We start from the raw sequence: 26,301 nt of genomic DNA on the forward strand, positions 1-26,301 counted from the left end.
GAGGCAGGATCCACAGCCAGGTGTAGGAGCAGGAGCAAAGGCGAGGTAAACGGTCAGGAACTGGAGCACGGATGAGCCAACTGGAGTCTGGAAGCACTCCCACTCCCCAGGAGGGGAGAGGAAAAGAGGGACAATACATGAATCGCACTGCACCAAACAGAGGCATGGAGAACTAAATGATAAATTATGATCAAGAATAGAGGAGAGGAAGGGTAGAAGTAAAAACAGGAAAGAGGACAGAACCCCAGTGCAACATAGTTACCCCAGCTTCAACTTCTAGCAGCCTTTTAAAAGAAATAGTTATTATTAAGTTTAATTTAAACAAATTAACATTAAGTTAAATAATCTCTGAATACTAACTAGTCTGACAATAAGCCTGTCCAAAGAGGAATGTTTTCAGTCTAGCTTTGAATGTAGAAACTGAGTCGGCCTCTCTTACATGAGCTGGGAGTTTATTCCATAAGACAGGGGCTTGGTGACTAAACGCTCTACCTCCAACCGTACTTTTACTAATTCTAGGAACCACAAGCAGTCCTGCATTTTGCGAGCGAAGTGTTCTCATTGGATGGTAAGGGACTATGAGGTCCTTAATATAGGACGGGGCCATTCCATGTAAGGCCTTATAGGTACATTTGAGCTGAAATTAACAAAATCTTACTGTTGTGCCTTTAGCCCCGTTTTACACGTGTTAGTGCTGATTTTAGCTTCTTTGAAAAAGCTTAGCTGCTGATTTAGCTGTTCTTAGTCTGTTAAAGTCCCACTCCGATCACCTTTGATCTATTTCAAAAGCGTTCCCATTGTATTTGTTATAATTTTGCAGTTTTTAGCAAAGATTTTAAAAACTTCTGTAGTTTACTAGGACAGTTTTGCAGAGTGGCAGTAGTTCATTAGAAATTTGACTCTGAGTTGTGGGCGAGACTGTTGGTGCAGAGCAACCCCGTCCCCCCTTCCCATTGTTGATAGCTTGGAGCAGGGAGCTTCCCAAATAAGTTCTTTTCAAATGTATATTTGAGCTCCTGCTCTGGTCATGCAGAGACCGGACAGACCTCACTCAGTAAGACTCCCCAGACCCCATATTCCCAAAGCACTCTCCGCAGGGCACCATGGAGGACGCGGTCATACGCCTTTTCCCATTCCACGAAACGCATATGGACTGAATGAGCAAACTCCCATAACCCCCCCTGCACCCTACAGAGAGTGTAGAGCTGGTCCACTATTCCACAACCAGGACGAGAACCATCCTGTTGTTCGACTACAGGACAAACACTCATCTCCAGTACCCTGGCAAACACTTTCCCAGGGAGGCTGAGGAGTGTGACTCCCTGGTAGTTGCAAAGCACTCTTGGGTCGCCCTTCTTGAAAAGGGGGAGCACTACCCCTGTCTGCCAGTCCAGTGGTACAATTCCTGACTGCTGCACAATGGTTGAACATAAGCTCAAAGTAAAAAATAGTGATTTATAACTTAATGATCTTCTTCAGTCATTTAACAGGTGATTTGAAACAGACAGAGCATCTTAAAGTATCAGAACAAATGAGGCGCAATACACTTTCTTGAATAAAAGTGAGTATTTTAATTGATCTTTAACTTTTTCTCATTTTGTACAGTTCATCACCTTGTTCACCCACACATTACAGTTAATGTTTCATCCAGTTTGATTCTGATTGTGTTTCTAGTTTGGTACCTATCAGACATTACACATTCAGTGAGAAACAGAGAAAAAAATTGCGTTACATATCAGTGGTCCCAGTTTACTGCAACAAAATTTGACTTCCTGTTCTGGTTTATATCAGCAGCACACAACACTGAAAGGAGAAAAACACATGGTAAAACACCGAAAATCTACAACACACACATGCACACCTGCACACACACACCCACACACATCCACATACAGGCACACAGCTGTTTTTATTGAGGACAACCACACACAAACACTAGAAACCAACAGACACCAAAGTAACATTGCAGACAGTACAAAAATCAAAAATATCTAAAAATATACAATTATTATTTACAGCTCAAGTATACACCCTGTGACTTTTACTATAGATACTCAGTGTGAATTTATCTGAATGTACATCAATATTTACAGTTTAAATACATAATTTAAATACTATAAATATAACTATAGTTTGTCACATAAAGACTATTCCATAAATGTACTTTTAAACCACTTTTATCAAGTTTGTCTCAGTTACCAAACTGAAATCACTTGAGGAAATTGCTCGCAACACACTGGACACATGGATACAACAAAAAGACCCTGGAGTTGGAGTCTTTCATTTTCGATACCATGAATATTCACTTTTCACAGTCTGAGAAGACATTTCTCTGCTTTTGAGCTTTTACACTTTGTTCAGAAACGTATTTAAATGTGAGCACTGAGATTGACTGTGCCTTGGTATCTAACAGCTGAATGCAGTATGATAAAGGAGGTTAGCATGTCCAAAAACACTGTAAACACGTTGTGATTGTGCTCTCCTGACATTTGTGGCTAAAGTCTACTTTATTTGAAGATGGCAGTGCATTTCAGTGTACAGTTTATTCCTCTATGAAGCTGGCAGGCCTGTGCTTCCGTAAAACGTGCTATAGCTTCAGCTTTTTGGAAGGAAGATCAATGCCTTCAGCTAAGCTTTTTGTGCCTTGAATATTATCACATAAGATCTGTCTGCCTTTCCATGTGCATGTCTATCTCACAGATGTATGAACATCAACATATAACGATGAGTTATGAACTGTAAACAGTAAACAGTTATCTTGAAAAGAAGAAACACTAAGGTTTATTTTGTGGTTTTATGTAAGGTTCTGTTTTAAGTGTTGTCAATTCTATTTTTTAAATCTTCATTGTTCCTCTAAAAACCTTTGAAATCGACATATGGCTGGCTTGTAGGATATAAGTGTATATTTTTGTGGCAGGAGTTTCACTTATAGATCACATTCTGTCAAAACATCCATTGGGGATGACTGTCAGCTAACATGCGGAGAAAGGTATTGCTGGACCATAGGGTGGGAGTTACAGCCCATATGTGAACCTAAATCTATAAACTGAAAACTATAAACAAAAATCTGTTCAATTAATTATCACTTTGAACTGGGTCATACAGGCAAAGGAACTGAGATATTTTTCCTTAAAGGCAGTCTTTACCTTACTGTATAGTTTACGGATGAACTACCTATACTACTACTACATTATTTGGACACATTTTTTAGACGTAACTAAAGAAGCTTCTTATAGACGTATTCTTGCAGGTTTAACTTGGAGCTTAAACTGCAGGAGTGGTCCCCAATCCACATCATGCATTGTCCTGTATGAACTTGCCAGTGTTAGCAGAATTTCTCCCATAAGTTTTAACCACATTCATAGGAAGTACAACACGGCTCTCAGGTTTTAACCTTCTCAGAGTTGCAATCTGTCTGATACAATAGAACAGCTACTGGAAGAATCAATTATTTCAACGGAAATTAAAGCCCTCTGTCCTCTGCTTGTGCCTCAAAATTCCCTGATAAAAAGTGAATAACAATGATCAAAATGTGCATATAATCCAGAAATCCACTTCAGAAGGCTTAATGCCGGAAACAGAAGCCAACTTTCTTTTAACTAAAAGAAGGTTAACAGTTCAAGAAAAGGCCCTGGTCCACACGACATATTTTTCCAGAGATGCTTCACAAATTTGAGATCAAACCAAAAAAAGGACATTTGATTTTTATATATAAATATTCTCTAAAATCCTTTTTCTGAATTTCTGCTTAAAAACTCCAGGGTCTATCTAATTAAAGTGCTCATGAGAATAAGTAGAAACATTGGTCCAATATTCACTTAATGAAGAAAACTAATACACTGACAGGAGCATAAGGCCAACAGACAACAAGGAGGCGGCTCAGGCACATGAGAATGTGACTGATTGTTCAACTACATTTGTTCAGTCTTAAGCATTGGTGCTTCTCAGGGAGGGGGCACAAGTACAAAGAGAATGTCTCAGGCTTCTCTGCTGGCCAGCAGAGACATCTAGTGGTCCAAACCATGTATCACCACTGTTTGAAACATTTACATGGTACGTTTATACATTAACCTCCCCACACTGACCTTGTAAGACATTATTACATATTAAAGAGTGGGTAAAAATGTTTTTTTACCTCCTCTTTTTGGATCACAAAAAACACTGAGGTGTATTATGTAGTGTTTTTGAAAAATATTCAATGAAATGGACACAGCTTTAGAATTTTGTAAACTATCCTCCTGCAGAATAGGACTGAGCTTTTGCATCAATGCAGGGTTACATTATTGTTGGGCATAAGTTACCATGCAGGGGAAACCTCTAGAAGCATGGTGACTGTTCCTCTGCTCATCCTTCACATCAGACAGCTTGAGTATGTTTGCATGGTGTATTGCAACAGCTTCCCCTGGGTACCACAGCTCTATTTTTAAACTAGTAGGATTTCGAGGAGTTCTTGATCAGCTGCAGACATCACACTTGTGTCTAAATCTGTGTGCACACAAAGACATAGCTCTCACTTTTTTTCTCCACCTGCCTACCTATCACAAACAAGCATGAAGCTCTTTTCTAATCAAAGAAAAGCCTGTCTGCAGTTTCCGCTTGTGTATCTGTTATTTAGGGTAATTATTAAAGGACTTGGATAAAAAGACACAGCTTTATCTTGGCCTCCAGCACCCTGAACAGCAGACCAGAGCTTTGCTTATTGAAGACAATGACTATGAAACACAAAAGTGCTGCTCTATGTTAAGGCTCAGAGATGCTTTAACGATGGCTGTGCTTGTGTTTCGTGGAATGATGAGTGACCAAGCTGCCTCTTGTTTTTGCCTATTGCGATGTGTGTGTGCGCAACTCATGGGATGTGTGGAAACATTGCACAAAACACCTATTTACATTATCATACATTTGTGGGAAATTAGCAATAGAAGGAGATCCAAGTCGTGTCAGGACCCTGACAGTGCTTATTATTGCTGATGCATGATAGGCACAATAAATGTGAAGATACAATGTGCTTGTAATACTATCAAAACCCAATTTCTACACACTGTTATGGATGGATTGATAAGTATTTTGTTTTCCAGATGAGAAAGGTTTCTATAAAAAAGAAAAGGATGGCTTTTCAATAATCCTGTCTTCTTCCATTCAACTCCACTTCTAACAATTGTCTCTTTCATTTTTGTTTTGCTTCCATCCTTCTTCCTTTCTTGCTCAATGAAAACTATTGTTTTCATCCCAATTTTTCATCCTCACAGGGGGAATTTACTGACAAGCAACAGTAAGGGTTCTAAAGAAGCCAAGATGGAAAAAAACATTAACAAGCTATTCATGGATTTTACTTTGGGGTAAGGGTTGAATTATTGATGCAAGTTAATTTTCTTTCCCTCATGATCTCCTTTGCTTGTTTGTCTCCAGGATTACTGGATCTGTGAGCTTGGAAAATCATAGCTCAGACTCTGGTGAGCCAATGTTCTGGTAGCCTGTCTTGGTGCTGGTGCCATAATTGGTATTGGTCATCTCCTGGGTGCCACCGGGCCCCAGATAAGCCCGGTGAGGGGGCATGGGGGAGGGAGCTTCGCTTGGGTTCTTGCTGAGAATGAAGCGCTGTTCATCCTGCTCCTCCAAGTTGGAGATGTCCTTCATCATACCTTTACGGTAGGAGACAGACAGCTTATTGGAGCCATCAGAGACTAGGTTAAACTGGCGGACAATGTAGATTATGGGTAAAGGCAGCATGGCAACCACAATGAGAGCGTAGGCCATTGCCAAAGCCCAGGGGGGGTAGCTATGGAACTGCTCAGAGCCCTGGGAATGAAGAAAAGAAAAGAATGGATAAAAATGCCAATCACAGCAGAAGCAGTGAGAACCATTATGGAATAATTAGCATCTTAACATAAATTTAGGACAATGGATTAAACAAGTAAGAAAAACTGTAAAAAGATGGAAAATGGTGTCACACTAGGGGTGTAACAATACATTTTAATCTGATTCACTGACCTAAAATTGATCTTCAGGCATAAATTAAACCAGTGTGACTCAGACATAAACACCTTGGTACTGAACAGTGCAGTTGAAGTTTTTCAGAATTCTTGTATTTCTTGCAAGATAATCAAAGGTAAATTAAATATGTGTACAAACAAATGAGTAAACAGGAATTAATGGTAAATCAATTCACAATTTAGTTTAATAAAGTTTGACCCTCTGTTGTTTTTCCACATCAAAAGAAAACATTATTAGAACATTCTACCACACTTTATGGTCCCATGTCTTTGCAAAATTCAAAGTGTTTCCAAACATTGGACTGTAATGATGGATTGATCATTATTGCTTCCATCACGTGCGTTGTCCACTGTGATGCACTTGTCGTTTTTATGTTTAACGTAAACCTTTTCAGTGTCTCAATCCAAATGGTATTTTCCAATATTGATTATAATCGATTTATTTCATGTTTAAAATATTCTATAATGGTATAGGTCGATTCAATTAACAACTTGCCTCAGACAGATCAATTTGGTTGGAATGTAGAAATAAAAATCAATGAAGTGGATTAATTGTTACACCCCTATACTGCGCACTTTTATACACTTTTAACTCTAGTAGCAGCTTTTCTGCATCTCCCAACCCAACATGACTGGGCAGCACTGACCTCAGATTCCACCCAAGCATTGTATCCTGCAGGACTGACGGCCATCTCAATGACTGTGGAAATGATGAGCACCACCAAGATGGCAGGAGACACATATCTCCACATATAGTAGTAGAAGGCGTATGGCCTGAAACCAAGCATATCCTCCAGGTCCTGCATGAACCTGTAGAAAACATATCAGTCAGTCAATGTTAGAGATGGTAAGAAGGTTCTACAAATGCTTCTACAAACTATCAAAGAAAAGGAAAATCACCTCTTCGTGCCATAGATCCAGGCCACGGAGATGTTCTCCAAGATCACCACCACAGTGAGAGGTAGACCAGCAGAGTAGTCATCAAACATGGTGACAAAATAGTTGCCTGAGCGTTGGACAAACAGTAGGCCCAGCAGAAAAGCTATGATACAGCAAACCACTAGATGGGAGAAATGGAGACACCACTCAGCATTGGTACTCAGGTTCGTGACCCATGGTGCTACGGGCAAAGCTTACCGCACAGGATCTCCTTGCGGATCTTGAAGGCGTCCAGGATTGGTGTGGTGATGCCGGTCATGGTTCCAATCATGCTTCCCAGGCCCAAGTTGATGAGCATAAAGAAGAACATGACTGACCAAAATGGACTAGCAGGAAAGTGAGTCATTGCCTCTGTGAAAGCGATGAAGGCCAAACCAGTACCCTGAACTGCCTGGAGATTGAAAAAAAAAGTAAAAATATATCAAAGAGGGTTAGTTTGTTAATGAACTTCTTAATGAATGAATGATGCTGATCTCAGTGGGGTGCAACCACTGGGGAGTAATTGCGAACACATTGTCTTGAGAGTTAACAGAATGGCTTATATTGACAGTTCCAGACATTCATTTTTTTTTTTATAAAGAAAGTTGAGTGTATTGCAGTTACCGTATTTTGTTGAAATTTTGCAGTGTCTTATTTTTTGTCTTGAAAGAAAATTGATCTTATCCAGAGTTTTTTTTTAAATGGAAAAACAATCTTAGTTTAAGAAAACATGTCTTAGAATTATTTTCTTATAGTAATAACTCTGGATAAGACCATTTTCTTACCCCATTTGCTGATATTTTGCCTATATAGTTAAAAAACAATTTTTAAATTTTAAGAATATTTTAATTATTTCTAAGAGACTTGTTTTTGCAGTTCAGTCCATTATGTCCTCTGCAGGGGACATTTGTTTCTGGATTTTGTCATTTGAACAATTTGAATAACTTAGATTTTGTTCTTCAAATTGAAGAAAAATAGATTACTTAGATTTGTTGTGGAGACAAAATGGAGACTACAGAGGACATATATAATAAACTGGTTTTCAGTAGGCTAATTAAACATTTTACTCCAATAGAATGAGACTCGGAGAAAATCATAGCTATATCTTGAATCTCTTAGCAATTTTAATGTCTCTAACCAGTTTCTAACTAAGTTTAAGTCACATTTTCTTTTTTTCTACATGAATGGTCCTCTTTAATATTGTGCTTTTTATATTTCGGTTCCCCTTCAGTCAGTCCCACCTGGGACTAAATATGAATGTTAAAGAAGGTCTTTTAACCATTACTTTTTTTTTCCTTTTGTTCGCAAAACGTATCTATGATTTTTCTAGATGCACAAACAAGTCAACATGCAAATTCCATCCCAGTATTTTGAGTTGTTAAGTTCACCTTGTTAAGTTCATCTTCCAAGATGCAGGGGTCCAGACCAAGTTGACCAAAGCTGTCTTCCTTTACAGTTTTGATGACACCGTACATTTCTGAGTAGTCCTGAGCAGACAGGTGAGAGAAGTTGATGTGAGGAGGAACGAGTTCTTTGCTCAGCACGCCTGTGTTTAAGTAACTCAGGATCTTCTCAGCATTCCTGTGGAGAACAGAAATGCATGTCATCATGAAGTCAAGAGAGAAAGATATCAGCACTTGTTCTTGTTCCCAGGAGGACATACTTACTCAACAACACACTTCTCGTTCATGACATTAGCTTTAAACCCCAACACGGCAAACACCACCAATGTGGCCAAGATGGAGGTTAGGAAATTGATGATAGAAACCAGCGCCGCGTCAAAATGGCAATTGTTGTCTCGTTTGTTGTAGCTGGAGAAAGCAATAACGCCTCCAAAGCCCAGGCCAAGTGCAAAGAAAACCTGAGTAGCTGCTTCTCTCCACACCTGGGGTTCCAACATCTTTTCAAGCTGAAGGTGAAAAAATTGTATTCAGTAAATTCTCATTCAGTTTTTTTTTAAACATGAACATAATATTTTTTGGTTTTATCCAATGAAAAGACTCTTGGTAGTTTGACAGAAATAAGTAACCTAGCTCTTTTTTTTTTGCAGCTTAACTTTAAAAAGTGTCCAAAAAATGTCAACATGGAAGGATGCAGCTGGATTTATGTTATTGAACAAACTTTCTTTTTTTTTTTACATATAGTTAGAGGAGCTCTGCTTTAATTATAAAAACATGAAACACTGTTCTGATATTTTTCTGTCAAGCAAAAAGGTGGGTTTTCAAAAGAAAAAGGCAAGTTTAGAAGTTTTCATTCTTTCACTTTTAATTTGTTTTTTTCAAAGATTTTCTTAAAACTTTACCATTAAATTTATATACTGGATCTACTAGTTTGAGAATTCCAAGCCAAAAACGTTAAAGTCATAATTAGTTATGCAGAATAGTTTTACAATCACAAAAATAATAAATGAATACCTTATTGTTAGTAATGTTTTTAAATAAGAAAACTTCACAGAACAGCATATCTTGTTGTTTCAAACTGACCAAAACTGGTGTTTTAAAATTCAAGTAAATATTATTTTTTGGTCTTTAAAATAATATTGGTCAGGATCTGGAAGACTAACTGGCTTTTTAAAGATTTATTTATCTGTGAATTATATCCTTAATGCTGCAAGTCTAAAGTTTGTATCGTGCACAAACTAAAAGTGGCAGAATTAATCCAAGACTCCCTTTACATCTCTTAGGTAACAAAAATATAATTTTTGAAGCCATCATTTTGTAAGTGCATACATTTACCACTAGATGGAGACACTTGCTGAAAATATGGAAAAATGTGGATGTTGAAAATAAGACATGAAAACAAACGTTAACTTTTTCCTTTTTGATCAATGTGAAAACTACCATTGATTTCTCTCACTTTAGGGGTGAACATGTGAGCGATGCCGTCGACGGCTCCCTTCATCATCAAACCCCGCACCAGGAAACAGAAGAGCACAACATATGGGAAGAGGGAGCTGAAGTACATCACCTAAGACAGAGATGAAGAGTCAAGTAGAGTACAGTGTTACCATGGACACCCTGTCTGAGACCTCACACATGCTTCAGTGAGAAGTGCTCTCAAATATAGTGACACACATGGTAAAAAGCTCCCAACTCTGTTTTGTGTTTGCTGGTCACTGAATCGGTACAGCCTTGAAGGCAAAAATCATTTACAGAGAAAAAGGCACCACAATTCAGAATATGAAAATAGAAGTTTTGTGGTTGGAAAATTAAGTTAAATCTTGGCATTTAGGTCTTTGTGGGGTATTTTCCCGCTGAAGCGATATGTTCCACTGTGGTTTAAAGTGACTCATCTACTGGATCAGGATCAAATGGTGCTACTGCAGTATTTGCCAAAGTGAGAAATTTTTAGGCGAATTTTGAACCATTTTCCCTGGGTTCAGTGTAAGCTCATCAATGTTGCATAATATCTCTTTTAATAATATAGATGAGATCTAAAAATAGACTTGAGATGATGAGAGGATTAACATCTTTGCCTTGCCTGAAAAGCAAGTCAATAAATCCGTCACTCTGGATGAATCCCTGATTAAAAATAAAACGTAATGCTTTTGTTGAAAGGATTTATTGCATTTTTTAAATTTTAATTCTCCTTTGCAAAGTAAAGCTTCACAGTACAATCTCTAATCTTAACACCGCATACCTTCCCAGAGGACTGGATACCCTTAATGACTGCCAGGCAGACCAAGATCCAAGCCACCAGCAGGGACAAAGTCATCTTCCAGTTCAGACCACCAGTGTCATTGATGGTGCTGGTGATGTTAAGAGCCTGCCGATACCAGAAATAAGTGGTGGCTGAGCTCTTCTCACACTCTGGCTCCACAACTATGACAGGATTAAAGAAAAATTAAATATAAACAGTCTGGAATTGAAAGGATTAGAAAATACAAAATAGTTTTCTAAACAGTTCTTTAGATTTAAAATGCAAATAACTGTTAGCTAAAGCTACAATAACAAAAAAATTGAAGGTAATATTTGGTTATTATTAAGCTACATTCACACCGCCTTTGGCAACATGCGTTCAAGCGACCAGATTAAATGAAAAGTCTATGTAGATGCACATATAACCACGTTATGGGTTTCCATAGGGATGTATGGTTGGCGTCCTCTTTAATTCACGGAAGTGCCAACTGTTGGAAAATTGAACACGGAGAAGAAATTAATAATTGCGGTTTGTGTCCAGATTCTATGACACCAAGTCATATATCAGAATAGAGCTGTGAAAGAAAAAGCCTGGAGCAAGATTCATGAGATTTGCACCGCTTTGATTTTCAGACCAAGCCAAGTTCAACTGGTGGTGGTGGACATGCACTAGTAAACAGTAGAGAAAGAAAAAGAAAAAGCCCCCTCCCTGCTAGTTAGCATGAACACCTCATGCTAAATGTGCATTCAAGAATGTGATTTTGTGTCACACGCCCGAAATGAACGTAGCTTTAGAGTTGGGATCTCACTTATTAATTATCATAATTTCAAAATTATTATATACAACTATTTTTTAACAAGATAGACATGTCAACACTATTAAAAGTAATATTTAAAATAGTAGAACTGTATTGTTTGAACTGTAAATTATCTTAAATAGTACATTATGAGTTGTGTTTTAGAATTGTGTCTTTTTTCGCTTTCCAATTGTTTTTTTTATTAAGAAATACCGTAATTGTACCTTTTATGCTATTGCATTGCATTGTTTTATGCTTCTTGTAATTGTACATCTTGGGGACTACAGCTCTGAGAGCTATAGTTTGGTACAGATCATCTATTCTTTGACTAATGATCCTTACTGTACATGGTTTCTGTCAACTAAACTAAACTAAACTAAACTAAACTAAACTAAACTAAACTAAACTAAACTAAACTAAACTAAACTAAACTAAACTAAACTAAACTAAACTAAACTAAACTAAACTAAACTAAACTAAACTGATTAGTAGCATTTATGCATACACTTATTTGAAATGTATGTTTTCTGACACATGTTTGTAGTTTACCGTAGTTTGGTTTTTTCAAATGTAATGGATGTAGACTCACTGACTTGACTTCCATTTCTCTGAATGGGACATTCAGCCCAAGGCAACGGATACTGAAACGACTGGAAGAAATAGAAGATGCTCCAGCCAATAATCACATTGTAATAGAGGCCGACAAAACCACAAACCTGAGGAGAGATGAGAGAGAACAGCAAAGTTTAGTAATCACTCAAGCCCCATGCTTCAGACAAACACTGCGATGTGTGTTGTGGTGAACACCTCATCTTAAGTCAAGGCACAGACACAGAGCTCACAGGTTAAGATGAAGTGCATATGAATTATTGAGCTGTTTGCTCTCTGGAGCCAAGTCTGTGGCTCTCAAAGAGGAGATATTTATAGCTGCTGAATTGCCCTCTGCCATATCCCAGCTGCCACACGCCTCGCTTCCCCCAGCCAGGACTTTTCAGAACCTACTTTACATTAGAGTGATGAAATTAATGCTGGATTGACTAAAAAATGGACAGATTGGTGGAGTAGATCATTTACTGAGTGATGCAGCTGCTGACTGACAGTGTTTAACCCTTGTGCTATCCTAGGCACGTTAACATTGGGAGTTGGGTCATCTAGACCCACTAGACAGTGCTCTGAACCTTTTTTCTTCAATGATTTGTGATCTTCACTGGTGTCCATGAATTACATGAAATCCACTTCACCTTTATCCACTTTTGTCATGGTAGGGAGAACACGTCAATCTAAGGGTGGGGTCATCTAAGATAGCACAAGGGTTAAAACAGGTGGATTGGGGGCATGATGACTTATTCTTATGAACGATTACTGGTAAAGACTCTAAAGGATTGATTTTTTGACATCTTGAAATAATTTTCTCTGACTAGAATTCCTCATCACTTCTAATTAGAGACTGTTGGCCTGGAATAAGCCTGCGTGTATTTCCATCAACCTTTTCTTTACATTCTCTCCCGCTTGCTTACAGCCCCTTACAAACCCAAGCTCACATTACCAGTGCAACAAAAATGGCCAGCAATATTGGAACTATCCAGACATGCAGTTTTGATCACAGCTCAAAAGAGGAAAACAAAGACGTACATAGATCTAGATGCAACTGGATGCATCAGAATGAAGCGGAGCAGGGAGCTTGTGGCCTGCCGATTGAAATGTCTACTTCACAACTACGGGATTTTCAAAATTAAATTTTTTTGTCTTTTCCTATTAACCATGATTTGAATAAACAAATAATCAGAAAACCAATTTTATTTTAAATTATTTTATACATGTCCTCCATCATGAGAAAAATGCTACAAAGACATGTTAAAAACACACAAAAAGCAGTTTTCATAGGAGTGAGTCTTTATTTATGTTGAACAGGTCAGGAAAGTTGATGACATTTAAACTCAACACCTTAATTCAACCAAGGGATGAACATAACATTGAATCAAACACTTTGAAGGAAATGGGCAACAGCAGAAAAAAGCCAGACTGGGTACTACTAGAGGACCAAAGTGAGGCAACAGTCCAATAGACTCACTTCGCTTAGAAAATTATTCCTCTGGTTTTCTTTAAAAAAAATTAGATTTAGATTCATCTTAACCACGTAAAACAATGTTTGAATTTCAAATTAGACATTCTGATGATGGGGTTAAATTAGAGTATAATAAAAAAAACATAAAGACATAAATATAAACCTTGTATCAACAGTTGTAGTTAGTAGTAGTAGTGTGATGGGATGGGTGGAACCTTTTAGGGCACACTTTAAGCCCCTTAATACAGATTGCGCATGGTTTTACTCTGTCTAACTCAATATAGTAATTGACCACGTCTGACCCTCTTCCACAAGCTCTGCTGAGAGAAGCAAGCAGGGCAACATGCTCTGAAGACTCTAAGGACTGAGGACATTGTGGTCCAGGCCAGGCAAACACTGCCACAATACATGCAGACAAAGGACCCATTTTCTAATATCTCCCTAAATAAAATGCCACAAAGGTCATTTGGCCTTATCATGGCCTTCTGATTATAGCTTGAAATTTAATGGACTCCAATGGCACCGCAAACCAACCTACAGTACCATAAATCCTCTGTGATAAAATGAATATCTGGCTGAAACATTTCCAACAGCTGTGTGAAGCTGTCATTGAGAAAATTGAAACCTAAATACCTATGCATCGTTTCCACAAAGAGAGCTAAGACAGTTGTGAAGTATCGAAGCACTCAAACCTGCAACCAGCATGGTGAACATGAGAAGGTGATCATTGTGTGCTGCTTTTAAATGTTAAATCACACTATATAATCTAAAAGCCCCCAAATTATATGTTTGATTTTATTTCTCATATAGATTAAGTGTTTTTGAATTTAATTTGTGCCCTGGGACAGACTGACAACATGTCCAGGGTGTAACCCACTTTCCCAAACAGTAGCTGGGATAGGCTCCAGCATCCCTGTGATCCCAAGAAAGGAATGAGCAGGTTCAGAAAATCAAGGGATTGAATATTTGTGAACAACAGAAGGAGAAAAAAAGCTTTCAAACTGCTGGTGTCAGATGTCCGCAGTATGATTTTATAGATGTTCTCCAAAGTGTGTTAACTAAGTGAAGGATGTGCTGATGCCCCGCCAGGAAGTGACACTTACCATCAAACTAGAAACACCAATGCCTCCAAGCTGTGGGTACACATAGTTCCACACTCCAATGCTGCCACGCCTGATCCTTTGACCCACCGCCAGTTCCAGGAAAAACAAAGGGATTCCAATGAGAAGTAGAAGGATGAAGTATGGGACAAGGTATGCACCTGCAGAGATGGAAACATTTACAGTTTTATTTGAATAATCTTTTATCCACTTTATAGGATGTGCAAAAATTAGGAAACTGGAGCACAAAGTTTTACTATTGCACTTTTTAAAAGATCATTTGGTCTTACTACATTATTTTCTTTTTGTTCCGTCTTCTTTTCTGCTTACTTTTACCATTTGCCCTTTTCATTAATAATTTGGTCAGAAATTACTTCAAGTTCTCAGCACAGAAGACACAGAGAACAGAAGGCAGTCGCAGACGTATAACATCTTCAGAGGCTGAAAGCAGCATGGGAATGGTGATGCTCTGTTATCTTTTTAGGCCTTTTCTCTGTGAATATTAAAAAGCTGTCTATATAAGATAAAAGGTTTGAAGACTGATCCAAGTTTTACAACAACGTTAATACAAATAATTACAAACTAAACAAAAATGATATCAAATGAAAATGGAAGAAACATCCAGCATAGAAAATTTAATTAACTTGAAATCTTTTGAGAGTTTCCTAATTTAAAACTTAAAACCAAACTCTGTTTATGAATCTGTAAAAAGCTTTAGATAAAGTCAAGGATACATTTTCCTATTTACGCTTATTTTCCATGTTAAAAGTGGCTGTTTCACAGATTTTTAGAAAATTTGCCAAATGTAAAGTACTAACAGGTTTGATATAAAAAGAACTTTCACTTTTCTGTTATTCCATTTGAAGAATCTATTCACTATAAGGTATTTTTTATCTTTATTTCTTGTATGAATTTACAATAGATTGTATGTTGTTAGAAGGGATTCTGGCAAGCAAGGAAAGTCCTTAACTGAAATCAAGTATATTATACATAAAAACTAAATAATAAAAAGGAATTAAGAACATTTCATCTGGAATTCCAACAAGCGTTTTAGGTTTATTTATCTCAACAAAAAATTACGACATTTGTCAGCATAAAGCTCTGTAACCTTTGCATCACTGGTAGTTGCTAAAATCTAAAAACAATGTTGTAATGGACTTCTTTTTGCTGCCGTTACATTGTTGCAGCACAGCAACTGACATTCACTGTGAGATGTTCTCGCCTGTCTTGTTTTGTCTTTTGACTAATTTGGTGGTTATTTTTCACGCCAGCAGCTTTTTTCAGTAAGACACATGTGCTCCAGAAATAATGGTCTGCTTTTTTAAACAGCATCTTGTACTCCAGTTTGCTTTAATGCTCTCCTGGAAGCCCCAATCTCTCCAACAAGTTAGTCCTGTAAAAACACAAGCCAGTCTGTAAAAACATATATAACTATAGCGTGAATAAAGTGAATTATAAAAGACACGATTAAACAAAATGAATAGAGTTGAGTTCCTCTTTTTATTGACAATTATAAAGGGAAATTCTTTCAAAGCTAACCGAGCAACAATAACAGCAGGTGGAGCTAACACAGCATTCCTGATGCGATGCTCTGATAGGTGGCATAGCCTAATGTATGCTGACATTCTTCACTGACCCCCTCATTGTTGTGATTCATAGCTGAGATGATCGTATTTACGGTAAATGGCAATTATACAGTTAACTTGCTTGTTCTAGTCGATTTAAAAGCTGCCAACTTTCACACATTGAGCTCATGCAGTCTGTGCTTTTCTCTTTATTCAACACCAGACATCCAGTTTTCTGAACAAAAACAATGTAGTGATGAATTAAATATATTTAAAGGCTCATAAAGTCAATACTGTATCTCAAGACTTCTGTGTAGAAGACAAATGTTTGTGCCTGTAGAATTTAGCATGAGACACATGCAAAATGGTTTAAATTAACTACATATGATGCCTATTAAATCAGTCCTTAAGATCTCAAACAATAAAAAAAAATCTACAATGAAATTCACATTTTATACTTTGAATGCAAAACAGAATATTTACCTTAAAAGTCTTATTTTTTCCAAAAAAAGCAGTTTGATTTTTTACAATGACATATTTCTGTAATATTATTGTTATTAATGATAAAATGTTTTTCTGTTACCGACAGCCACCTTTAAAAATAGTATTGCCGTTTTTTCTCTATTAAAACACTTTAATACTTTCTAAGGAGAAATAATAAAGTGTCGTATCTCATTTTCTAGCATTCTTCAGTGTCATTGCAGATGGTTAAAGCTGTAAGCAGTAAAGATCTGCAGTGCCTGTCATTATTGCAGGGAATCTGAAGAAGACTTGAGTAATGAAAAATGTTTTTTTTTCAATAATCAAATCCAGAGCATGACCCAAACAGATTTGGTCTTTTTTTATCAGTTTGTTCAGCCTCTGATGCTGCAACTCAACAGGTGACTGCAGATATGGATTCACTCTCCACAACAGACAAGCAAAAAAAAAAATAGACACGTTGCTGCAAACATCATAGGCCATGAATATCCTCAAGAAGTACCATCTGTTGCGCCTGTAATCCAGTCTGTTCTCCAGGTTAACACCAAAGTGTTATCCACCACTTTCTTTTCTTTTCTCATAATGGAAATATATTTTTAAGAAATGCTGCACTGCCTAAAAACCAAAATCTTCTCCTCTATCTTGCTCACAATCACTTTCAGATGATGGTTACTACATCATATCACAAGCATTAGATCTTTTTTTTACTGTACAATAATTATCTGTTTAAAGAAAGTATGAAAAGTTTTCCAACATTATTAAAAAATAAAGCATTAACAATCAAATTAAAAGGTATAAAATCAACACCAGAACTATCTGAAAATCAGGATTATTTGAGATTTCTACATCAATCCAGTCGCTTTAGGGCAAACTGGAAATCCGTCTGTACAGTACATAACCGGATGTTTCAAAATCAAGAACAATAAAGAAAAAAGGGATAAAATATGACCAAAAAAGACTGATGTATTTCTTTTTGTTGAAAAGGATGCTTTGAACTGAACCAAGATCTACACTAACCAAAAATATAAACGCAACACTTTTGTTATTGCTCCCATTTTTCATGCGGTTTATTAGCTTTTATGCGGTTGTGAGGCCGGTTGGATGTGCTACCAAATTCTCGGAAACGCCTTTGGAGATGGCTTATGGTGAAGAAATGGACATTCAATTCCCTAGCAACAGCTTTGGTGGACATTCCTGCTATCAGCATGCCAATTGCATGCTCCCTCAAAACTTGCGACATCTGTGGCATTGTGCTGTGTGATACAAGTGAAGATTTCAGAGTGGCCTTTTCTTGTGGCCAGTCTAAGGCACACCTGTGCAATAATCATGCTGTCTAATCAGCATCTTGATATGGCACACCTGTGAGGTGGGATGGATTGTCTTGGCAAAGGAGAAGTGCTCACTATCACAGATTTAGACAGATTTGTGAACAATATTTCAGAGAGCTGGTTATTTTGTGTATGTGGAAAATGTCTTTGAGTTTATACCATAAAAAAAGGGAGCAATAACAAGTGTTGCATTTAAATTTTTGGTCAGTGTACTTTCACACACAAAGACTGATTTTCTTACCTCCACCGTTTTTCTGGCACAGGTACGGAAACCTCCAGACGTTACCCAGACCCACAGAGAAGCCCACCTGGGCTAAGATGTACTCCAACTTATTGTTCCATGCCGGCCGCCCGTCTTCAGCATCTGGATCAGGCAGCAAGGATTTTCCTGGGGCAATAGATCCAGGACTAAGACCCATACTCATCTGACTGCTCTTATAGTCCATGGGCTGCTCCAGGGACAGCAGGTCGGCCACAGACTCGGTGACTGGTTCATTGCTGTGCTGCAGCTGAGTCACCTTGGTATTCTTTGGCATAGTGGCTGAGAAAGGCCAGCTCTTTTGGGGGAGAATTGGTTGAGCAGAAGCTGAGAAAGCGTTGCCAAGAGGGAATTGTGCTTTTCTTCAATCTGTAAAGAGAGATTGTGATAAATTAACAACACTGGCATCTAGTAAACTACTAAAAATTATGAAAAGTTTAAACTAAATAAGTGGAGCTTTTCATCCTATTACAAGATGTATTTTATATAAGATGTATTTTAAAAGTTTTTAAAAGTTTAACTTAGTTTAAAGTTTTTAAAATTCTGATTTTAGTAGGGACAGACGTAAATCATTTTGTACTGCTTGCTTTGGCCAATTCATAATTAAGCTCTACAGCCTTATATAGTTAGACGTTTTGTGTTTTTATTTGTCCAATTTGAGTACCAACCCCCCAAGTTATGAACTATGAATGTATATTTGTATTATTTATTATGGTAAATGTATTAATAATTATAAATTTTGCCCAAATGAAACAGAAAATATATAAAAATGAGGAGACACAACAAATACTACGGGCAGATCTCTGGATTTTTACAAATGGTTGTACAGCAGTTTCTTTGCTTGAACAGCACTGTAGGAATTCTGGTTTATTATAGTGAATAAAACTGGGAGATTGGATTACAATCCGTTTCACAGCAGAGCCCATTATTCTAAAGTTGAGTCATGTGAAGTGCACAAGCAGCGCCGTACAGCACGTGTGACTGCTGCTCCCCGAAGAGCACAGCACAATTACGCTCTGGCTTGAAAATACACATTGAAGAAGTTATTACTCTCAACTGACTTTTCTGTCTTCCTGAAGGGGTAGTGTTCCTCACTCTGTGTTTGTGAGGTTTTCATTTAATAGAATAGGATTTTACTAATAATCCACTCAATTAGCAATTTTAAAAAGAGATGCTGATAAGAAGTTACAACCCATGTCAACTCCCATCTATTTGGTCACAAAACAATGGGTTTGCTGTTTTAATATGTTCCCACTTATTTACTATAGGAAATAGAAAACAGCTGCTCATTCAATTTTACTGTAAAATTTTGGAGGGATTGTGTAATCTTCAATCAGCAGAAAGAATGCCAATTCACAGGTCATGTGAAAAAAAATCGTGCACAATACTGTATTTCCATCTGAGCAATATTAACAGTGTCTCACTCCTCTCACTGTTCCTCCCCCCTTTTTGTTCTCTTACTAAAATCCCTTCATGAGGTCTGGCTGTTTCAAACTCTACTGCTCTGATAATTTCTCAGTGAACACATCACGCCTGACCTAAAGGAGCTTCACTGTCTCCCAGTCCATTTTAAAAGGACTTTCAGATCTTTCTTCCTTGCAAAACTCATCAAAACCTGCCCCCCTCAACATGTATGGGATCTCATTCTGCTCTATTTGCCTTCAAGGGCTCTAAGATGATCTTTATTTGTACTCTACTCCTCTTTATATGTTTTTCCCCCACGTGATTGAGAACATTCAGCTGATCTGCTCCTCACCTCAGAAACTCTCACCACACCAATACATTTTTCACCAATTATTCCCTACTAGAGTTTAATCACGGCTTAAAATACACCTTCTCTGGATGGATGGCCTTCAACATATAAGCTTGCAAACTGTGCCCCCCACTTTTTTTTTTTTTACTATCATCAAAAATGAGGTTTTAACTCATTTGTTTTGGTAATATTTTATTTCACTTGTAAGTGAGCTTGAGTGTGATGAAAGGTGCTTAGAGATAAAATGTATTGTTTTTACAACAGATTATTATCATGACAAGTAATGGCATCACTGCTCTGTTTTAGTGTATCTCATCTGTCGTAAGAATCTGTCTGTTCCAGTCTTTTAGAGTTAAAAAGAAAAGGAATCTGTAGCTGCAAAAAAGCCTAACTATAATTCAGTTTCAAAAGTAAGTCTTGCAAAAACTAATTAAAATAAAGGTCAGCTGAAAAAATAATGACAAAAATAACCTTGATACATTACTGAAGAGAAACTGAAGTGGTGGAAAAATAATATAATAAATAGACTAAAGTTAGCAGATTTCTTTATCTGGCTTTTAGGTTACATAGGTTTTAGATTGCATCCAACTTTTCCCTCCAGCAGTTTAAGAAACAGGAGTGAAAGGTGTACAATCCAAAGATCAGTCATTTTACAACAGATACAACAAAATAATATCAGATTAACAATCACAGATCTTTCAATCAATAAAAGGTTGGGCAGCAATGCTATCAAATTATGATATACAGCATCTCCACTGAAATGAAATGAAAGCAGATCTCTTCCTCTCCTGAGGTGCGAAGCAGAAATTTGTGAACAAGTGGAATTATTTTGATAATCTGGGTTTTCACAATATAGAAATAATGATCTAAATCTGCTTTTGGCCTACTTTTTAAATGGGAGGAAATACCCATATTAGCAGCAAATTGACCCCCTTCACTCCTCTGGGCATGCCAGAACTTTTTTCATCTTTCACATAAAAAATAGTTAAAATTGTGATGCTTCTTCAAGTCTTTCAACTGTCGGGTCAGTTTTTAGCTTTTTTTAATTACTCTGAAAATTGTCTACAATCTGGATGGTGGTGTGACATCGAAATGAAAATATCAAATGAAAATATTGGTTAGTGTTCAATGAAATGTAAATAAAAAGAAAGTTAAATAGCTCACATTTTTGGCGTCTTCATTTATTAATTTATTTTGTTTTGTTTTTTTGGAAAAAAGAGACACAAATTTGGACAATTTAGACATCTACCTGAATGGGATGGGATGATGTGAGAATGGAATAATGTAGGGAGTCAGAGAAGGCAGGAATGGGTGATTTATTTAAGGAGATCAGGTAAATGTGTGATGTTTATGGCTACAATTGAACTGAGATGCTGAACTTCTGTTTTTTCTATCAAAATGAATGTTCTCAGTAATAATGAGGAAAAGAACACACACTTATAGTATACAACAACTGAAGGTTAATCTAAATCCATGGCGTTGAAGTATCTCTTTGTAGAAGACTCTTATGTGGTTGACCTTGTTTTTTTTTGTTTTTGTTTTGGAGCTCTGCCATCAATTCTCCACAAATACATCCATTGATGACAGCTCAACCTGGATTTTACACCAAACCTCTCTACATTTTTATCATGTGCAGTTGCTAAGCAATTGGCTTTTTCTGCAAACTGAAACCATTCTCACCACCTAAAAAAGGCAGACATGATATTTCCTTTGGGATTTCTACAAATAATAGGAGACTGTCGTGACAGAAGAAAGTGTGGCAAAACTGGAAGAGATGCTCCGATGTTGGATTATACTGCACTGCCAGTCTGGCAGCCACAGCATACAGCATCATTCACAGATTTTAGACGTAGGACGTGTTAAAATCTAAAATGGAGTCAGAAACGAACTGCTGCCTTTCTTGGTTTGATCTGATCCTGCGCTGCTGCATCAATACAGGAACAAACTAACACCTGAACGGCTAGGCTAACTCCCTTTATGGATGCAACCTCCAGTGCTCTGTCAAGGTCATAGCAACCGTCAGATAATGGCAAAGCACAGATAAAAACATCACCACTGGGTGTCATCGGGTGAGCGGCCGCCCTCAGATTTCTATTATTTGAGCCAAATTTGTCTCCACGGGGCGACGACCACACGGTTAAACACGAAGGATTAACGACCGACATTTTCTGTCAACGTTTGCGCGTAAAATGACAAGTTAACGCGCAGAAAGACGCGCCTACATGTTTGTTCTAAATGCAAAAACAAGTGATAGTAATGGAGATAGTTATTTGTTTAAACCGGTCCATTGGTAAAATCAGAGGTGTGTCCTTACCTTGTTTGCGCTGTGAATAACTTCTTATTGCGACTCCTGGTAAAAACATGAATCCTACGTGAACGCACGGCAGGTTATCTTCATTCAAGATGCTCCGCATGCAGCATCTCTGAGCGCACGGAGATGCGAAATCACGGAGAGCTTCCAGTCACACGGAGCGCACCGTGCGTAAAGTCTGACGCAGGAGCCCAGCGCCCGCTGCCTCAAGTTTGACCACTAAAACACACCGATGCGTAACTGTCGATTAAAAAAAATGGTTTTCCTCACTTGAGCGCTTTACAGATGTTCAGGTGTTCCTCATGTAACACGTTCCACGTGGCTTTGCTCTGGGATAAAAACATCGCAATGGAAAGTCACGACGATGCCTGACGCAAGTTTGACTCATCGGCTCGTGCGCACGTCAGGCGCTGACATCTGCAGTCTTTCTTGAATAATGAGAGCCTTGAACCAGGTGCGAGAAAATAAATTAAAAAACAAATAAAAACTCTTACAAAAATAATTGTAGACGTGTTGATGTCGGTAGTTGTGAGCCGCATTAGTAGTGTTATTCGTGATTTAACTCAGTTTAATTCAAATGGTTTTCTATTTTATTGCTGTACGTAAACCTTTTCACTCAAACAGACCTGCTACCATGGCCTTAAACTCCTCTTTGGTTATTTGAGGGTAAATAAGTAATTTCCCATTCCTGTTTTTTTTTTTCTTTTCGATTGAAACAGTTTATCATGTCATTGGCTCAGGACAGTCTGTGTGTTTTCCTTGGGAGACTTTATGCTTTCTTACACACAAATGATGTCCCTGCATGATCTATTTTTCATTTTGATGGTTTATCCAGCAGATGACAAGGGTGTTAATCATGATGAGGGTAACACTGGCAGGTGGATGTGAGGTAACAACATGTACGTCTCCACACTAAAAGCACAGAGGGTTATGCAAGGCAAACATGTGCTGTTTGAGAAGTCTTTTAGGAGAGTTTGCATGTAAAAGCTACAAAAATGACACCTGGCTGCAAGATAGCCTTTTTTTTCCTGTCTCAAAATCTGTGATAGTTCTCAGGGATGCAGGCGAGACTGTCACAGTGAAGGTCTTTTTATACTCATCTGTTCTTTCTCAACTTTATAATGCACCATTGAAAAACCAACCCCTCCTGAGACCCAGTCTTCACTTATGGGGATGTGACATGTTTGCCTACACGATAACTGACTTTTTTTTTAATGTGTACCCCAATTAGAAGCCTCAGGAGGATAAACTTCACACCACCATCCACCTTAACTCAGGGATTAACTCTGCATGCCACTCACCTCCACAACAAACACCTCCCTCCTCACAAAACACAGCACTGCAAATGTGCGTGCACAGTATGCTTCCTGTCTCCTTTAGTTCTCTCACATGACTCACTTTCCAAGGGCTAGCTGCTGGGATCAGTTGTCATAGCAACCAGCGATCATATGATGGTTACTCACCCTGTTCAGATTTTGTTCTCCGCCTCTCTCTGCCTTCAACACCTATAGAAGTATTTTTCTCTCTACAGCTGTGAATGACCCTAAGAAGGGTACTCACATCTTTACAAAACTGATCACATGTTTAGTTTTCCTAAATGTGGTTGGCTGCATCGTATGTGTGGCCTATAAATACTTGTGTTATTCCACCTTTGAATTATGCAGCAGAGGACACAATGTTCCTTCGCTCCTGTCAAAGCTTCAATCCTGGTGCAGTATTACTTACCATAAAGCTTCTTTAATACACAATACAGGCTTGTCAAACACGATGTGCTATATTTATCCACATATTAAACATGCCAAAGTGTTGTAATACAGGTGCGAGGATTGCCCCTTTTTAATTTAGCTGTTTGTTTGTTTTTTGCAGTGAATGTTCACAAGGTGTAACTCCAGTTTCTCATTGTGGATATATTATTATTTGAGACACTGCTCTTTATCTCTGACCTTACAATTAAAATGGAAAATCTGATATTAGCTATTGGCCCACCAACAGCAAGGAAGAAAAATGAAGACAAAAGCCTTTGGTGGTTTCATGTTTAAGAAAAGCACGATATAGGCCCTTTAAAAACTTCTAAATTCTGAAAAATTGTTTCAAATTCTGTTGGTGTGAAGGTTTTTTTTAATCAACACATTTAATGAATCTGTGATGCGTATAGGCAAAAATATTTATTAAATGTTAGTCAGTAGTTAAACTGTCAAGAAGATGGAATCATTTTCTAAGATCTTTGTTACTTGTTCTTCGTTATTAATTAATTTCTTAATTGATATCGGAAATGGGTTTGATATATCTGTGATGTATCTGTGGTGTCATTTTTTATTGCAGTATTCAATTATTTTTTATAGTCCCACTCTGATCACATTTCGATCTATTGTAAAAGCGTTCCCAGTACCATCATTCCTTAGTTTACACATTTTTCTGCTGGCTTACAGCCCCTCACACCCCCAATGTAACATTACCGGTGCAGCAAAAATGGCGAGAAAAACAAAAAGACTTTATTGGATCTGGTTGTCTACAACTTGACTTATCAGATTTTTTTTTTAAAGCATTTCTTGTCTGCTCCTGATTCACAACAATTTGAATAAAGTAATGCAATTTTAATCCTAATTTTCTCTCTCTATATATATGTTCTCCATCATGAGAAAAATGCTACAAGAACATCTTATAAACACCAAAAAGATTATTTTAATCAGAGTGGTTCTTTAATGCTTGAAATAAGCCAATGAATCAAATCAAATCAAATTTAGTTCCAATGGACTATATTCTTACCATTTGTTGTCATAGCAGTCTCATTAACACTTTACTTTATTAAAATCAGTGGGTATAACTGATACCTGATAGAATAGAAAGCCTCATGGTTGCTATCGGCAATACTCAATGCATTGTTATAGTTGACTTAGAGTTGTCAAAGTACTGATGTTTAAATTCTAAATGTAATTTGAATGTAGTTGAATGTTCCCAACAACAAATATGCTGCAGAGACTATAAACACAGTCAAGTCTTGCAGACGCCATCTGCAGAGAACCAGGCTGAACTTTGTTCTCAGGAGAGCCAGGTTGCCTGGTCACAAATTAAGCATACTGACGAAAACCGACGGGCAAAATCTGATCTGTGTCTCGGGGGCATTTCTGTGCAGCTGAGGCTTGCCAGTGCTTGCGGTTCAGATTTCTCTCTGTGCTCCCCCTTCTCCCTGCTGCTAGTGGTGCGGTCCCATCTGCTGACACCTCGCTTGCTTCCCGCTGGGTGTGAGGGAGCATCACTGAAAAAGATGGACAAATGATGCAGGATGGGAAATGCAGACACTTTTTACCTTTTGTTTTGGTAAATCTTTCTGTTGTGACCCATCAGATGTTAGTGTAAAAAGTTATTTTACTGTTTGGAAAAATCTTCTCTCCTCTGTTAAAGAAAGCAGCACAGAAATAACAACAAACGGGAAACCTTTGATGAATATGCTGGATGACTTTTTAAAAGCTCGTCTGCACTTTTCAAACAACTGTTAAAGGGCCTATGTCATGCAAAAATTTTTTTTAAAATTTTAAGTGTATTATAATGTTCGTGCCTCATAAAAAGAAACCCCAAAGCGGTATTTTGATCTGTTCCCATATTTCTGAGTATTCCTCTAAAAACCTGCACTCTGATCACCAGCCCCTCCCAATCCATGAAAACAAGCAGTTCCACACATTGTGACGTAGATAAATGTAGAACAGCCCCCTCCAGGAAGAGTCTTTACTGCCATCACCGCCCCCACATTAACACACACACACATACACTTTCTCCACAGAGCTAACAATAATCGGCAAAAACGGTTTTATTTTAAATGCACATTATGAATATCCATCTTTGCAAAAGTTTGGATGTTGTTTGTTTTCGTGGGTGAAACACAGACACGCTGCTGAGGCCAGCTCTAGAGTGACATCATGAAATGGGCGGCACCCACACAGAGCAAAAGGCGCAGAGATCGAGTCATCTTAATTCCGGGTTGGAAAAAAGCTCAGGAAAATAACCAATTTTTAATAAAAAAATGCATTCTTTTGTGTGCCAAAGAATAATGTGTAATCATATATATGGATATAGTCTACAGTAAAAGGTTTAAGACTTGC

The 26,301-nt window shown here is 37.7% G+C and overlaps 1 protein-coding gene across 1 annotated transcript; it reads right to left on the reverse strand.

Annotated features, from left to right (window-relative positions):
- Positions 1 to 1,551: 1,551 nt before the first annotated feature.
- Positions 1,552 to 22,587, reverse strand: slc6a17 (solute carrier family 6 member 17). Its single transcript, XM_004070678.3, has 12 exons — positions 22,208 to 22,587; positions 18,123 to 18,509; positions 14,512 to 14,669; positions 11,933 to 12,059; positions 10,548 to 10,729; positions 9,765 to 9,875; positions 8,576 to 8,817; positions 8,297 to 8,489; positions 7,128 to 7,320; positions 6,891 to 7,050; positions 6,638 to 6,800; positions 1,552 to 5,796 (listed from the first exon to the last, which is right to left on the reverse strand). Exons 2-12 carry the CDS (start codon positions 18,415 to 18,417, stop codon positions 5,434 to 5,436), a joined length of 2,187 nt encoding a protein of 728 aa, XP_004070726.1. The 5' UTR covers positions 18,418 to 18,509; positions 22,208 to 22,587; the 3' UTR covers positions 1,552 to 5,433.
- Positions 22,588 to 26,301: the final 3,714 nt, after the last annotated feature.

This window comes from Oryzias latipes, chromosome 7, assembly GCF_002234675.1.
Source record: "Oryzias latipes chromosome 7, ASM223467v1".
NCBI lineage: Eukaryota > Metazoa > Chordata > Actinopteri > Beloniformes > Adrianichthyidae > Oryzias > Oryzias latipes.